Source organism: Brachionichthys hirsutus, unplaced genomic scaffold (genome assembly GCF_040956055.1).
Source record: "Brachionichthys hirsutus isolate HB-005 unplaced genomic scaffold, CSIRO-AGI_Bhir_v1 contig_237, whole genome shotgun sequence".
Taxonomy (NCBI): Eukaryota; Metazoa; Chordata; class Actinopteri; order Lophiiformes; family Brachionichthyidae; genus Brachionichthys; species Brachionichthys hirsutus.
Genome location: NW_027180588.1, coordinates 43,765 through 60,780, shown reverse-complemented (window position 1 = coordinate 60,780; position 17,016 = coordinate 43,765). Strand labels below are relative to the sequence as shown.

The window sequence follows — 17,016 nt, the reverse complement described above, 5'->3', positions numbered from 1 at the left end:
TAGTAAAAACGTTTTTTAAATAAAATTTACCATACTCTATACAAAGATTGAAAGATTGAAATCATCATAATGAACATGTCTTAATTTTGGTATAAAACAGAATAGATTCTTCTTCTTTCATCGACTGGATGGGCTGATTGATTATTCCTACCATCCAACAGCAAGCTTCTCTTTATGAAATTCATTCATTGCAAACTTTTGCTCTCAATTGCCCTTCTGTACTCTTCAAAAGGACAGCAACACTTGACACTTGTGATGTGGCTTCAACCCTGGGTCAAACCAAAGAGCAGCACGGAGGTGAATGTGTGATTACCATGGCTGACCTCCTGCCCAGAGCCACAGAGCAGTCACCGAACAGCGGACCAGGACCAGACTCCTCAAAGAACCTCAGGACTTCCATCCTCTAGGGAATCCAGCTGTTTTCTTGGGAATCCATGACACCCACTCTCCATCAAGGCACCCAATTCCCAACAAACATAGTGAATGACCACAAATTGTCAAACCCTAACCAACCAAAACACAGACAGCCTCGGCGTCTGACTGCAATAACTACTGTATATGTAACACACTCACATTTATGTCTTGGTGTTGATCTGTGTGAGAGAAAATGGGAAGGAAGAGATGCACTGGCACATTTGGCACATGTGAATGCATGGAGGCAGAAGTCTGCACTTACGCCTGCGCTCAGTTGTAAATGTGTGGGAGAGGAAGAGCGGGTTTTAAAATAGCATGCACAATATATGCAAGTGCGTCGGAGAAAATGGCGTGACTCTTGTTTAATGTCTGTAAACTCTTTAGGATGAAATCAGGTTGACATTTTTTAATTCTGACAATGCTGTACAAAGCCATTGAACGTGTTGCACAAAGAGCAGTGAGTGTGATGATGTTTGAGTTTCATCAACAACTCAGTACAAGTGGATGTGCAATAATTGAATGTTGTTGTGCAATGAAAAAAAAACGAAACAAGATTTCTCATTGTTGAGATGACGTTTAAATAGCTTAATTAGATTTTTATTTGACATATCTTCAGACATTTGTCATAATTTGAGCATATCAAATGAAATGAAGAGGTTGAATTGCGTCCTCATTCTTGGGCCCCTTGCAGGAATGCTTTAGTCGTATGTCTGCACTGTGGAGGGAACAGTTTGAAATTGTTCCATTTCTGAGATCACACATTAAGTATAATTACAGAGAGCAAATTGCTCATTGACTCTATGAAACCTGACCGTCTCCACGGAGCGCAAGTCATTACAGGTTGCATCTTTGTTGAACATGACTAATGTAACTCCAATAAGACAGAGTGAACATTATCTCACATGTTATCTTCCGTTATTTGAATGATCACAAATTTGGGGTATATGATCACATGACATATGAATAAATGTTTCAGAGAGTGCTTAAATCCTCTCATCCCTCTATTTTAAGTGTGTCTATTGTGTATGTGTGTACAAAACAAAGTCTGGTCATGTGCTCAATAACCAGGATAAACTCACAATTTGAAAGCGGACTGAAACTGAGGTCTGTCAAATTACTGAGAAAGTAACACAGGACAAATGTCTTCATTAAAACATTTGGTGTGTATGGTTCATCAATTTTAAGATGCAGTAGCTCTGCAAAACACATGATAAACGCTGGCAACTGCTCCTTGATTGCCAAATTATCCCATGCTTGTTGTTACATAATCAATTTGGTCAAATTATTCGGCACTCCATCATCCCCAGCCAATGGAGCTGCTGAATATAAGTAAAGCTAACTCAAAACAGAGCATAGCGTTCATGACCTTTTGAATTATGAAAAGTAACTGCTTACTGCATGCTGCCTGCAGGGCCGTGTGTGAAGTTAAGTTTCTGAATAATGCTCGGACAATGGAGTTTAGCAGTAGACCAACATACCGTAATCTTGATTGACAACCTTAGTTAACTGGAATATTTGGTAGTTGTCTTACCAAATGTTTGCTGGGACTGTGGGCCTTTACCAAGAACCCTGAACATGGATAGGAGATGTAAAACAGCAATTCTCAACACATTAAGCACCAGAACGGCCCTGATCCATTTTCTTCCTTCCTTCCGCGGGTTTTTGGAGAACGTGGAGAGTGGGTTTCCTGTTGGTGACTCTGTCTGTCACCCTATCGCTGGCCCAGTTCCCCCCCGGGAGTGTGTCAAACCCTGAGCAGCCAGTGCTGCCCATCTCCATCAGGCGCAGCGTGAGACGAGTGTGGAGCCGACACAGGCTGGGGGGGGGGGGGGGGGGTCTGTGTGTCCATTGTTGAAGACATCCGTCACCATGGACCCCAGTACCCTCATACTGGGCGCGATGACAGAAGGAGGTGGCCGCTGAGGTTTGTCAATCAGTGTAATGGGAATATCAGTGGCTACAACTGTGGTCGATGTCGACATGGTCTGACTGGCTGACAGAGATGCTGCATATGGTTAAAACCAAGGCAACAAACAAATCAATGCCTACTGCAACTCCGACTGTATACTGTACACATTCTCAGAGGACCCCAAATACATACCGGAGGAAAATACATTACTTCAAACTACTCTACTAGTTTTCTTCTTCCTTCACCACACCTCCGATACCTCAACAACCTATCGTTTCCTCTCTGAATGCCCGCCTGCCTGCCTTCTTTCGCCCATTGATCTCCCTTCAGTCAGGAGGACTATAACGCAGATGAGAGCAGCCAGGAAGCGGACACTTGTGAACGCTTTGGACTTAGCCAAAGAGAGCTGTCTACCCTGTCCTGGTCATCTGTACATGATGGTATGGGCATCCATCCATCCATCCATCCATCCATCCATTCCTCCATCCAGCCGCTTTGTCTGTCTTGCTGGAGCTGACTACAGGTACACCCCTGACTAATCGGCAGCACACACACACACGGACAATTTGGCGCAATCAATTCACCAGAATTGCATGTTTTTGGAGGTGGGAATAATATAAAATCGTTTCAATTACTTGCAAAGGGATTAAATGAAAGGATGATGCTGCTGGATGCTGAACATTCAATGAATTAAGGCAAGTCTCAAATCAAGACGGTGACATTTATGGGTTTTTTCAAAAGACCTGCTCAAGACCAAGCTCAAGTCTGTCGGATGATCTGTAATATACCGACGGGTGAACTTGTGATCTATTGTGAAAATTATTGGGAAACCCGGGGCAGTTTTCTGGTTAAACTGCAGGTGGGAGAACAAAATCATCCATTTAGTCAGGAGTTGACTGCTGAAAATTATTGTAGATGAATTCTCAAGCGTTTTTCAGCTTTTACATGTAACCCTCCTTTACCCACCATATGAGGTAAGGGCTCCAGAGGGTCTTTTATGTAGTGCTAAAAGACTAATAAAAGTCAACTGCTTTCTTTTATTTATTGTCTCTTAATTCATGCGCACCTTGAATTCCCAGTTTAAGTCTCATATCACCTTTCAGTGCACACAGTGATCAAATCACGGCGACTCACACATTATGATGAACAAATGATCAAACTGTAAACTCAATGAATTTATCATTTTCTGAACATGTAAACAAACAAAACATATCTGCTCTCGAATTCTGTGCTACAAATAATAAACTGTATGTCAGGGGCCCACTCACCAATCACACACACACACACACACAGGCCAGCTTATTTAGCTTCAGGCCTGAGCGATGCTTGGGAGCGGTCAGGCCCAAAACTATATGGCCGCTTCATTCTATGAGCAAACCAAAATAAGGAGGTACCTGATTTAGTAATTCAGTGCGTGGTCCAAGCTCACGTGAAGAGGAGGCGCCAAAGGTGTCCCAAGATGGCGGCGATCACCATCTGCCAGTCCAAGTTTAGACTCCTGTGAGCGATGTCCGGAGAAAATATATAAGTTTCTGACCACTTCACTTGTGGCCGATCTTCACACCCAGGCCGGAATAATAATAATAATAAAAAAAAAAACAGTCTCCACAGCAAGCTGAGTTGGCTAAACCGGTCCTTGTGCCGAGCATCCACTTTGCCAGCAAATGCTAAAGGTTTGTGTGCTTAACTGCTTTAAAGTATCACAAAACATTCCCTACTGCAGGACAAACTTCAAGCTGAAATGTCCATGAGCGATTCTAAAAACCCATTAACTGAGTGTCCATTACAATCGAGAAACTCATCTAATTAAACAGCGTCACACCTGAAAATCTCTCTTCTCACTCAATTAAAGATAATACCTGCAAATGACTGGCAGCTGTTGTATACACAGTGCTTCCTTTAGCTTTTCACAATAAAACAAAAATAAAATACATCAAAATAATTTTATATACTTTTAGCTTTACCCAGGTACCTTTAACAGTTTTTAAGCCTTGCAAAATATAAATGAAACACGATTCTTACAATTCTAACTTGTTCTTTTTTTTAATCTCTTCTAAACTGTAACATACCTTATGAACTTTATCAATACATTAATACATTTGTCTTGGTTACATACAGAAAAAAGCCTTTTGACCTTTTGTTTTAATCGCGAGGCACCACATATTCCCACTACTATACAGTCAGCAAAACATACCTGGGGCCGGGCCAGGCCAGCTGCGGTGGCATACACTTCTCTCATAAGGGCCCTGGTTTTGTCACCTGCCATCGTTTTTATCTGCTGCAACCGGAGAGAGACATGCAAAGGGAAGGAAGGGGACAGGAAAGAGGGGAAGGAAGAGAGGATGGGTGATGAGATGATAAAAAGGAAGAAGGAAAGAGCGTAGGGATCTAACGAAATGGAGAAAGTAAGGAGCGATCCTGGAGCGGGGAGGAGTAGCAGGAAAGGAGGAGAAGAGAGGGGGTGGCAAAGAAGAATATCAAAAGTTGGAAAGTAGTGAAAAAATAAGGTTCAAGTTCAACAGTCTTTATTATCCCCGTAGGGATAGGGCAATTTGGTTTGCAGCAGAGAAATTTTTTTTAATGAAGAAAAATGTTTTTAAACCTACATTTATATGTTGATTCCTTATTCTGTCTATCATATGCACATTCGCCCTGCCGTGCTGGAATTTTGCCATCGGGGGGGGGGGGGGGGGGGGCAGCGAATGTGACATCTGCACCGATGACCTGCTGGGAGCCAGTAGCTCCTTCAACATAAGCTACATAAGCCCCCAGTTCTATGTTCTCCCAGTAAGAGGGTCACCTGTGAGAGTGTGGATGGCTACGACACTTTGGGCAACCCTCCGCAACATTAACTAAAATCTCAGACACACACTGCGCTGATATACAATGCAGTCTCAGCTGCATCAGAAATGAGGACAAAGAGCTGATAAAGAAAGCATGTAGAACATAAGCTGCTATAAATAATACCTCACAGCTGTTGTGCTGCATTTGATATTGCTCGCTATTACTTCAGTTTGTTTCAAACTGCGCAGCTTCTTATCGGTTGATGTTTGCATTCAAAGTGCATTCAACTACTACAGCAAACAACAGGGGGAAAAAAGCAGGTTTTCAAGTTTTAATACCCAGTGGGTCAAGATTAAACTGGAATAAAGCAACTTTATAATATGCTGGATTTGCCAAAATCAGATTTGCGGGGATTGGATCTCATTTCTTATCCTTTTCTTTAGTTCTCAAACACATTCTCTTTCCATATAGTATTTTGGAATATTACAATGAATCCTATTTTAGTCCAGCGTTTGACATTTTGGAACAATTCTATATGCATCAAGATAAAGAAGGGACTTATTTTGTCAGGGTTACAACATGTGAGTATTCATCGTGTGAACGATCAGTCTCATTAATCCATCAAGAGAGTCGTGACAGACCTGCTATTTTCTGCACAAACAAGCAACGTCTTCCGTAAATAGGTTAAGGGGTTGCCTCATTTGTGCATGGGCTTGTTGAAGACAGGAATCCAGCAGTATACCGAATACTTTGATCTGAGGGAATAATCTTCAAACGGCTCCGTTATGTAGCCGTCTGTTTATGCACTTGTGCGCCTCACAGAGTGTGCGCCTCACAGTGCATGTCTTTGGGATGTGTGTCTGCATGTTTGTACACATATGGGAGATAAAACCCTAAAACAGAAATATGTCACCGCGTGCAAGAGGGAATAAGCTTTGGCTCAGCCCAGAGCTCCACTCACCACTGTTGACGTTCAAGAAATTATCACCATCATTTGTCAAGGCTGATCAAACTAGTCGAGCCTCCTGCATATAGTTAGACTGTTAAATATCTCATTCTATTTCCGGGAGGGCCGCTTGGCTTGTGTCCGAAACACAAGTGAATGCGCCTTGAATCACAAAACTGCAACTGCTGTGTAAATGCCAAACTGCTCAACTGCGTATGGGCATCAAGGTAAGCAGATAACCCTTGATTTGGATTCTATCATCTCTGACCTCAGGTTCTGTTCTTATCACCCAGACACGGAAACCAGTCCCATCCTGAGGAACCCTGCAGGCCATGTTGCTCGGCCCCAGGATGTCTCGGACTGTCTGTAGCTCAGCACCTTCAACACAGCTCCTCCTCCGAAAGCTTCAGGAACAGCGTTGAAGGCGTGCATTTATGCCTCATAGGTCAAGAGTGAATGCGGCATGTAAGATTTAACATTAAGCTGTCAATCAGGGGCGATATGCTTGTTCAGTTGGGCTCAGTTCTGGCTGCTGAAATGCTATGTGACTGCGCAGATACAAATAAAAAAGAAAGCCAGAAATGCACACACACATGCACGAAAAACCAATAAACTAAAGCCTCCACCCACGTGCACATATGGTTCGCTCTAATACAGCATTTGCTGTTCCTATTGTTGGAGAATCAGAACTTTCATTTCACGCCTTAGTTGCTATGTATTTTCTAGGCTCCAGTGCCCCCCCCAAGGGACGTATGACCCCATCATCCACAGCCGCCACAATTTGGCCCACCTCTTCCTCAATGGGCAGACTCACCTCTCGCCCAATGATCCCATCTTTGTTTGTCCTGCTGCGCACGTTCACCGATGCAGAACCAACCAGGTAATCTGATGCAGAAATAGAAATGCAGCCAAGTCAGAGGGATCAATGGAAGAACTTATTCTTGTCTAGTCCTGCAGGGGAAATAGCTTATCCTGAGGGGAACGCTCCTATTGGCCACATCAGGAGATTCAATATGGTTCCTTTTTGGCCTCCTTTAACCAATGCTGAGATGTTTCACTCTGCTCCAGCAAATCTGGGCTACTCTTATAAGGTCCAGTGGCCGAGTGAGTAGCAACACCAGCTTATGCTAAAATACACACATACACACACACACACACACACACACACATGCACATATGATCATACATTCACAAAACCCCAGTGACCCTGATGGCCTTCCACTCTTCCTCCAAAGCTGGTGCTTACACCTTGTCTGAGATCATTAGCATAGCGGCAGTGCTCGTGGGTGGGTGGGTGGTGGGTGTCACTGTCTGTGCGGTGCGTGCCCCCCACCCCTCCCACTCCGCAGAGGCCCTGGAACCGCTGCTGCTGGGAGAGACTTTCCGAGGCTACTCAGAAGTTAACCGGAGGTCTCTTATGGGAATCCAAGCCTTTCTCGAGAAGTCTGAATATTTTCATGCTTTTGTTAGGTTTTTTTTAATTATTATTATTCTCCTACTTCTAATAAAGTTGAACTGGTTTTGAACCCGGAGTCTGTGCGTCAGTGTATTTGCTATAAATTGCAAGGCGGCCAAATTCAGGCTGATTTGCTTTTGACACCAACAGCAGGCGAGATCAGACTGCAGACAAGATGCCAGAATGTCTTGCAGCAACTCATCTTCTAACGAACAGTCAAATTGCAACCAGTAAACAATACTGGGGACTATTTTTCCAATAAACGGTATTGTCAGTTTGACAGTTCCTGGTTATATATTGCTAATGTATTCACACAGACAGTGAGATGTGTGTATTCCTATTCATTTTTATTCTGGGTTTAATGTGTGGCGTTATGGGAGTGTCAATAAATAATAATATTTTTATAGTTGGACAAACAAGACAAACACTTATAGTGTTAATCAATTCATTGATTAAAAAATATTTAATATACAATTAATTATTGTAAAAAAGAGAAATGCTATTATAATTTTCCAGAACCTAAAGTAATGTCAAACCAGCAGCCAAATAGTTAAAGAAACTTCATCTGATATTATAAATGACAGCAAAGAGAAGCAAATTGTATTTAATGCTTTTTCCTTATCCAAGTAGTTGGGAGCCAATTGCCTATTTATGTACAACCAAATAAATTTAAGTGTCAGACTTTAAATTAAAAAGCAAACCAACCATGAATCCTATTTAATGTTGCTTCTCTCCCATGAGTTCGATCAGGTCTGTGTGCAAATATCCATGCCTTCATAGCAACGCCAACATTTCCCCCATGTGGACATAAAGTATTACTGCAGCAAGATGCTTCTACCTATAAAATAAATCATAAAGCCACACTGGTAAAATCAGCTATAATATATTTTTTGTTATTCGATTCATTGTGTGAATGTTTTTATCTACTGACCATTTGCCAAAAAGATCTCACGTTTCTGTGGAAGCAGAGATTTCACAGAAACTGAGCAAACACGTGGTTCTGATATTCAAATGGAACCCAGCAATGTTAAGTGAAAATATTCCAATGCATCAAGGGGATCAAAATTAATCTACTAAATCATTAAAAGGCACAATTTGGGTAAGACAACAGATATAGCTCATTTATCCTCATTACACTGCCCATGCCTGGGATACGCTTTGTGTCTAACTGTGCATTTATGCATTGAGGGGAACATTTTCACAAGCTCTGATTTTAAATAATCCATAATGGGAAAAATTAAGAAAACAAGACGTTTCATTGAGTTCATATTTTTGTTGAGCATATATAATTTAAAATCTGAGTAAAAGGAGAGAAAAGAAACAATAATGCAGTTTGAAAAATGATTTGATTGGCAGATTCTCATTTTAATGAGACAAGGCTGGTCTAAAAACGTGTTAAATGTTGTAACTTTCCATTTAGTCGATCTCTGCTAAACGCGCCTGTGTCGAGTTATTTTTTTGCTTGAGGCTATGTCACTGATAAACGAGACACATCAGCCAAGAAAACTGTAATTTATTAGTATGGACTGTTCCGCAAAGACCGATCATTTGAATCCCTGATGATTTTTTAAGCTGTGGCGGGCGATACACTTGAACAAATGTCCCACTGTGGTCTGCTGGCGAAATACTAATAAATGCTTGTTTGAAGGGGAACTTGATCCCGGTTGTGAAAACCAACAGATCAGTTTTTTGGTGGTAAATGAAAGAGAATAAAGGGAAAAGTCAATGCTGTAGCCTCCTGCTGCTACTCCCAGAACAGCAATATCGAAACCTCTTTGAAGTTCGCATGACAAAAAGTCATATTACAAAATGCATTTGCTTTTAGATGTCAAAACACAAAGCAGTTAAAATATTTTTTTTCCTCGTCACAACATTTCATGAAACCGTTCTTGAAATAAATACACAAGGAACATTTTTCCATTTCTCCATCTTCACACTCGGCCTGCAGGAGAGGCAGGCGTTCATCTGGACAAGGATAAAGCAGCCTGTGGTGGCGGGGCTTCAGTAAAGCTCGCTATGTGAACAGATGGTTTCCATTAATGCAGAGCGCCCCCCCCCCCCCCCCCCCAGACAGAATCTCTGTGGATGCCTTCTATTTTCTAAATGAGACTTTCACGTGTAAATATATTGTTTGCTGAGTGGTCAGCAGTAACTCCAGTAAATGAAGGTCCAGTGCTGGTAGGAAAATGGCGTGTTGGCTCATCGTTGGTGTTTCAGGGACTGAGACTGATAACATACCGCAAGGCTGCATTGCTTTAGCTAATCCTCCTCTCCTCTGTTGTTGTCGCAGTAATCCTCTCGCTGACTGTCTCCCTGTCATTCTGTGACAGACGACACACACTTCATCTTGGCACCTTAACTGCTGTCCTTCTGACAGAAAGAGAGAATCAATAAATACTACACAATCACATTTATTTTAGCAGTTGCTTTTCAGTTTTTATGTATTTACTTATATATATATATAGTATATATTTACTCATTAAGTATAAATTATAGCATTTGTGAACATGCACGAGTGTACTGAATATGAATAGAAGTTATTTCAGTATAGCAGTGAAATAAATATTCAGATGCAGACCAGCTGGTGACCTAAGCAGCAGGCTTCCATTAGAAATAAGCCTATTCTCTTTTTAAAACCAAGACCAATGCCAAATTATGGGCATGAAATTATATGTATACAGATATATATATAATTATTTAGATACATTTTTTAAATCCTTTTTGCTATTCGTTCACTTTTTGTCAGGAAGTTTGCAGTTTACAAGATGTCTTCAAAAATGTATGTCTCGTTCATTTTTCTAAGAATAACAAAATAAGTTGTTGCCAGGGAAACACCAAATTTTTTAAATAATACAGATTTCTAAATAGAAAAAGGGTTGCAGCATATGGTTGATGGGTAGCCAGGTTTCATGAAAAATCTCAACAATAGGTTCACAGACAGATGGATAGCATGATAGCTTTATCCCCATATTATAAATCCAGTGGCAAGAAGTAAATATAATTTGTTTTAAAGATGTAGTTTCCTGTCACATTTAAGCAATAATAACTGTAGTTGCAAACTCGTTTTACAATCAGTTTTTTGTTTCATAATTTTTTCAACCATTTATAAAACAAAATGTCAAATGTGAATTTGCTTACTTTCCTTTGATATATATATATATATATATATATATATTGTCTTCTGGCCTTTGGTAATTTATAATGATACTTTCTGAAATATTTGACATTTGATTGACAAAATGATTAATTGTAAAAAACAAAACAAAATTGCATCATCAAAAATGATTCACGTAATTGGATCCACAGTCTTCGAGTTAGTCCTGACCCTCATTCCGTTTTATTGTGTATGACATTCACAACATCCCGGCATTTAATTTGATCCAGGTTAAGGTGTTCAAGTTTGACAGAGACAAGTCTGTTCTGTTCAGCAACAGAACAACAAATCATGTTCAAGGTAAAACCGTTTTGATAGATGTAAAAAATATGCACAAAAAAGGAGCCAGCAGTACTTTTGTAACATCTCAAGAATGTGTCTCCACTACTTCATCCTGACCAGCTTCTTTGATCTGTGAAAGTCAGAGAGTGTTGAAGCCGCTGGCTCATCCTACTCGGTATTATCCCAAAGAGAATCCCATAAGAAAAAAACCTCTTGTTGTTTTCATAATAAAATACAATATGACAAATTCAAGGTTATTGATTGTTCCACTGTGATGTTCTACACAGAGGTCTGAACAGAATCCCTGCACTATAATATTAAAAAAGTTGTGCATGCAAAACGCTTGCAAATGAACATTTAATAACAGAATCAAGGTCACACAAGGTCAAACACAAAGCTGTGTATTGAGGACTAACAGAAAGGAAATAAAATGAATAGCTGTACAGAAAACTTAAACTCCACTGTGTACGGTACTTATATTTTCATATAAAACACACATTCAAAGATTTCTAAATAATAAGGTGCACATGCTACGACGACAATACTTATCTGAACAGCTGATCATGTCGAAGACTGTGAAAACAGTATTAAATAACACAACAAATACAATATTTAAACATTTTCAGCAACAACTTACTATTGATAATAATTTCATAACAGATGTAACACATTTTGTTTCACTTGCTAGGGAAAATGGGGCTACTGTTGCTAAATAGATGTCAAGCAATATATAAATACTGATTATAATAAGAGAATGAAGAATCAAAGACTTTCATTACAAATGTCCATCAACCGTATTGCCATACAAAAGATTGGCTGAAGCGTTTGGCATGTCATCTAACTCAATATCAGAATATGTTGAGCGAGAGAGAGAGTTTCTGCATTCATATCTGCAGTTGGCATCAACTTTTTATGAGTGTGTTGACATGAGTTCTAATAATTCAAAACGATATCATCTATACCTATATGGCGTCTTTTACATCAGCCTTTGACGCTTTGGGTTCGGCTGGCATTGCTTCCAGTCGTCATTCAAGAAATATTCCTGATTGGGGACACGGCGATCCAACAGTAAAACTTCACAGGAATTAATTTATGAATGTGAACACACCCAGGCTGTGTTTGAATGAAAATAGATTTTGACCTTATTTTATAAACAAAGCAAAGGTAACTTAAAAAATCCCTTCTTAGATCCGTCTGATTTCCACAGGATGCAAGCCATGCCATCTTTTAGGCCTCATTGCAACAACACGACAAAAGCGCCCCATTTTCTCAGGAGAGGACAGTTAGGACTACATTTCCCTTGGTCTTCTTCAGGATGTCCACAGCCTCAGCGTGAGTCACGCCCTCCAGACAGTGTCCGTTCACAGCAATGATCTGATCCCCGCTCTTCAGCCTGCCGTCCTCTATGGCCGCCCCCTGCAGAGCACATAAGCTAGTTTATCAGCATGTGCGGTGCAGATGTAACCAGTTTAACCTTCACGACTGAATTAACAATGGCTCTAAAGTCGTGCTGCTAAAAAAACCTCCTGCTTCTTCTTTGTGACATTTTCTCTTTTGCACGAGCTCTCTGTTGCACGGAAATCACATCTCTAAATCCCGGAATGCACCGTGATCTCCTCGCAGGTGTCCCTCCCCTCTCACCTTGTTGAAAACCGTTTTGATGTAGATCGGCAGGTCTCCGTGAGGGCTTCCAAACCCACCCACGATGCTGAAGCCCAGGCCCGAGGAACCTCTCTCGAGAGTGATGGTCTTATACATGCGAGCGCTGCGGGAATACAGTACGAAACAATGTGTCTCTGGGCATGATAGTGTTCAGAGAGCAAGCGCTGGTCCGGGAGTTTGATAAGTGAAACTGATTCTCACTGGAGGTTGTTGTGAAGGCAAGGCAGGCTGCTGGGCTGGCAAGACAACAGGGCATGGGCATCACTGTTGTCCTTTATGTTAGACCCACCAGAATCTGCTGCCACCTAGAAACACACATACACACAGAGATAGTTAATTATTTTATTCCCAAAGTTGTGGTTTCTAATAATTAATTTGGTTCCCTCAAAATAATTAAAGTATTTCCAAAAAACTCATCATTAAAAAAGCAGAACAAAATCTTTTGTCTCACACTCTGCTCACATGATCATCCAAAGACAATGAAATGCTCTGCTCATAATTTTTTATTCAAAATTAAATTCTTGAGGATCTTTCGTGCCCGAGAGAAAGCTGATATCTGTACATTTACTGCCTTCCTCTCACAATATTGGATGGAGACTGATGAAACAGGAATGTAGTACTCCACAGATGTTATTCTCTGTAACAGTACCTGCAGACTGATGGTTCCGGTGATGTTCTCCAGCAGGTCTTCAGCTTGAACATGAGTCATTCCCAACACAGACACATCATTGATACTGAGGATGAAGTCTCCTCTCTGATTAAAACACACATACACAAGTGCAAATGCAATATATACATATACTGTATACACATATAGTTTTGACATTATTCACTGCAGATAACCATCTCTCTGTAAAAAAACCCAAAACATAACTGTTACTCAACTTGACATCTGTAAATTAAAAGTGCAATAATATTTTTAAAGAATAGAAATGGTAAGAATTAAGAGTGACAGTAGGTCAGGGCTCATGATGTGATTACAGGAACAGACTTGTCCCCACGATGCCATAAATTCAGTCAAGTCCAGGCTCACACTCTTCACCTGCAATTGCTGTGTTTTGGCAGCGAGTCCACTGGTAACCATGGCAGCAATAAAAAGAGGTATGTTGTCATGGGGACTGTCCACTCCTCCTGCGAGACTGATGCCCAGGGAATCGCGTGGACCCTGTAGTGATATGACACACACACACGGCACTAAAACGTGAAGAAATACTCAAAAGTAATAAAAAAATGCATCTCAAAGTCAAAAATACTATTTTTTATGTTAAAAATTTCATGCTTTACCTTTTGTATTATTACTTTTCTGATGCCAGCGTATAACTGAGATGCTGTGGGAGTGGAAGGGAAATAGACATTCACATACACGAAATTGGGAAATGCGAACAGCATTCTCTTTACTCAGAGTAAATAAAAAAACAGGATAAATGATGTGCAGGATGTATTTTTGTAAAATCAACATGAAGACCACTTACAGAAACATCCTGTTTTGCTATCAGTCTCCCTCTGGTGGTCGATGGAAGCATCAGATCTCCTTGTGGGTGTCAGGGTTGAACAGTCAGAGTCTTCGCTCTGGATAAAACACAACTTAAAGTACTCCTAGGTTCACAAAGTGTTTTTGTTAAAAAAAAAACAAATAGTTGAACTGCTGAAAATTCTAAAATAATGCAAAAAAAGGTAACAAATTCTGATCTCTCAATGCTGTAGATGTGACTAAATCAGAATTGAGTAGATAATCATAGTTTACCTGACTCCGATGTGTGTACTCAAGCCCAGCTTTAAAGCGAGCCACTTCCAGGTGGACCACTCCCCTGCAACTCTGACAGAAAAACAACATTTTTGGCATTTGATAATGAGCCATAAAAACCTTGAACTTAACTTAACATGGCATGAATGTGTCAAACCTGCAGTCTTCTCTGTGCATGCTCCTGGGATGCTGTACGGATATCCTCTCCATTGATTGACAGAAGTTGGTCACCTAGCAACAGCCTGCCATCTGAATCTGCTACGCCTCCTCTGATGATGTCTGACACAAATATGCCTGTGTCGTCACTGTCAGAAGGAGACAGAGGTCAAAGCCACAGTTCAGTGAATTCTGTGAACTGTAAGCATTCAGTTTTGCATGATCACACCTGAGTGCATAAAAACATGAGGCAACTTTGAATTCTGCAACATTTGACTTCACTGCACCTAACCTGCCTAATCCTACGGCCAGGTTCTCTAAGCTTTACTGAGATGAGTCTAGTTACAAATACAGAAACAGCCTTAACAATGGCATCACACCAAAACACCACTTTACTTTTAAGATATTGCCACACAAACACATTTCCTGGCCGTGAACCTCAAAAATGAAGATACACTAATTAAAGTTAAGCGTTTTTTTCCCCCTCTGAAGTAAGTCTGAGAGAATACTAACGGCATTAACTCTTCAAAAATGTCTTCTACTTAAAAATGAAGTAATTTGTGCAATGCATCAAAGTAAACATCTAACTGCAGTATAGGATAATTTGGTCAGACTTGTATATGTGAAGGTTCTAGACTTGTTTTATTTCAGAAACACCTCTTTCCCACAGTCATGAATCCCGGCCCCTCTTCTGGATGAGGCTTCAGCTCCACACTGAAAACATCCCACAGGTCTTCCTCCCTGTAAGCTTCCTGGTGCCTGAAGACACATAGGCGAACACGCTGCGTGGTGAGGCGCAGCACACTGCTGGCTTCACCGTGAGTGGCCTGCCGCAGGTCTATATCATTTACCTGAGAAAGAGTGAGAAACATGGACACAGTTCAGGGGGGGGGGGGGGAAACGGGGATTAGATGAGATTGGCGTTGGACCTGATGCTCAGGGTAGGCACCATGGAGCAAGCATCCGTTATCTGGTCCACCTAAAAAAAGTCTATTTTTGCTTTCATGCATGGGTCCAATGAAAAGATTTGCCAACAGTGACCTGACTGCTAGCATTTAAAAGACAATGTTGAATATTTGCAACAGTAATTACAGTGGAACCTCGACTCTCGAACATAATTCGTTCCGTAATGCTGTTCGAAAACCATTTTGTTCGAAAACAGAAACTCTATTTCCCATAAGAAATAATGGAAACTAGATTAATCCATTCCAAGGCACCAGATAAATGCCCATTTACACGCCTACGGTTATATTAATATGTAACTACATGTAGCTAAATAACAGATAACAAATAAAAGTGTAAACAGTATTAAAAACTAAAACATAGTAGAAGTTAATTTACACAATTCTGTATCATTTACATACCGTTTTGGTATTACTGCTGCCTTTCTTTGGCTCCATGACTAAGGGCTAATATACAAACCTCATTTTTGATATAACAACTAAACTTAAAATGAAATTGCCCACAACAATGGCTTCCTTCCTGGTACTGAATTAGCACTCTTTAGTATCATTATCATTATTGACATTGAATCCACAACGATTTGAATGAACAGTAAAAACTGTGACTGAGTCAGTTAAATGAATACTTATACTTATATTATGGTATCGATATGGTTGTGTGTACCCATAATACCTCTAATATCTCGTCTCCAGCCTGAAGTCTTCCATCTCTCTGAGCTGCTCCTCCATCATTTACCTCATGGATTATTACTGCCCCCTAGTGGTAAAATCAGAAATCCCTGTATTACCAACTATAAAATATACAGTACAGTATTGCACTTCTCAGTATTTCAAACAAACGAAATGCTATAGAATGTGAAAATGAAAAATACCAACCTACATTGCCAAATTTGGTTATTATAAAAGATTCACAACAAATGTCCCTCCTCCTAAAAGCGTCATAACATTTATATGTCAAATATCAACTGACTCTCACCAGCAGAGAATCACATCCTCCTACGATGCTGAGGCCTAGGCCTGTATTCCCTTTGGAAATCTCTATGGTGGATTCCCTACCAGCCACAACTGGGCAACTCAGGGGGTCAGAAGATGTGGAAGACTGTTCCATGTGACAAGTCGGCATGGTCTTGAGGGATGAAGGTGAGGAAGGGGAGGAGAGAGGGGCGTTTGAGGAGGAGGAGGCAGAAGTTTGAGAGCTGGGTAATGAAGAAGATGATGGGAGATTTGGGGAGTGACTGATGGAGAGCTTGACGGTGACTCTGTGTTTGAGAATCAACCTGGACACCTAAATAAAGAGAAGACAAGCGAGAATCAGACCACTGAATCAGTTTGACCCGGAAATTCACATTGTGCTCATGTTTGTAACCTGGTCGACTGATAGTCCTGCAACTGGTTCATCACCCACTGCTATTATTCTGTCTCCAACCTTCACCCTTCCATCCTGGATACAAACAGAGACACCATCGCTTCAGTCTTAGCTGAAGAGAAAATTAGGCGATGCATCATAATTAGTTTGATAGTTAACAAAGAATACAATTATTTCAGAA

General features: G+C 40.7%; 1 protein-coding gene across 1 annotated transcript in view; it reads right to left on the bottom strand.

Annotated features, from left to right (window-relative positions):
- Positions 1-12,214: 12,214 nt before the first annotated feature.
- Positions 12,215-17,016, bottom strand: part of LOC137916059 (multiple PDZ domain protein-like) — a 30,772-nt gene continuing 25,970 nt past the window's right edge. Inside the window, exons 31-43 of the mRNA XM_068759176.1 lie at positions 16,836-16,910; positions 16,446-16,754; positions 16,143-16,226; positions 15,165-15,358; positions 14,509-14,656; positions 14,352-14,423; positions 14,086-14,203; positions 13,892-13,935; positions 13,650-13,772; positions 13,257-13,361; positions 12,897-12,912; positions 12,587-12,741; positions 12,215-12,361 (exon numbers count right to left, since the gene is read on the bottom strand). Of these exons, the coding sequence (XP_068615277.1) occupies positions 12,215-12,361; positions 12,587-12,741; positions 12,897-12,912; positions 13,257-13,361; positions 13,650-13,772; positions 13,892-13,935; positions 14,086-14,203; positions 14,352-14,423; positions 14,509-14,656; positions 15,165-15,358; positions 16,143-16,226; positions 16,446-16,754; positions 16,836-16,910 (1,590 nt within the window). The remainder of the gene's footprint in view (positions 12,362-12,586; positions 12,742-12,896; positions 12,913-13,256; positions 13,362-13,649; positions 13,773-13,891; positions 13,936-14,085; positions 14,204-14,351; positions 14,424-14,508; positions 14,657-15,164; positions 15,359-16,142; positions 16,227-16,445; positions 16,755-16,835; positions 16,911-17,016) is intronic.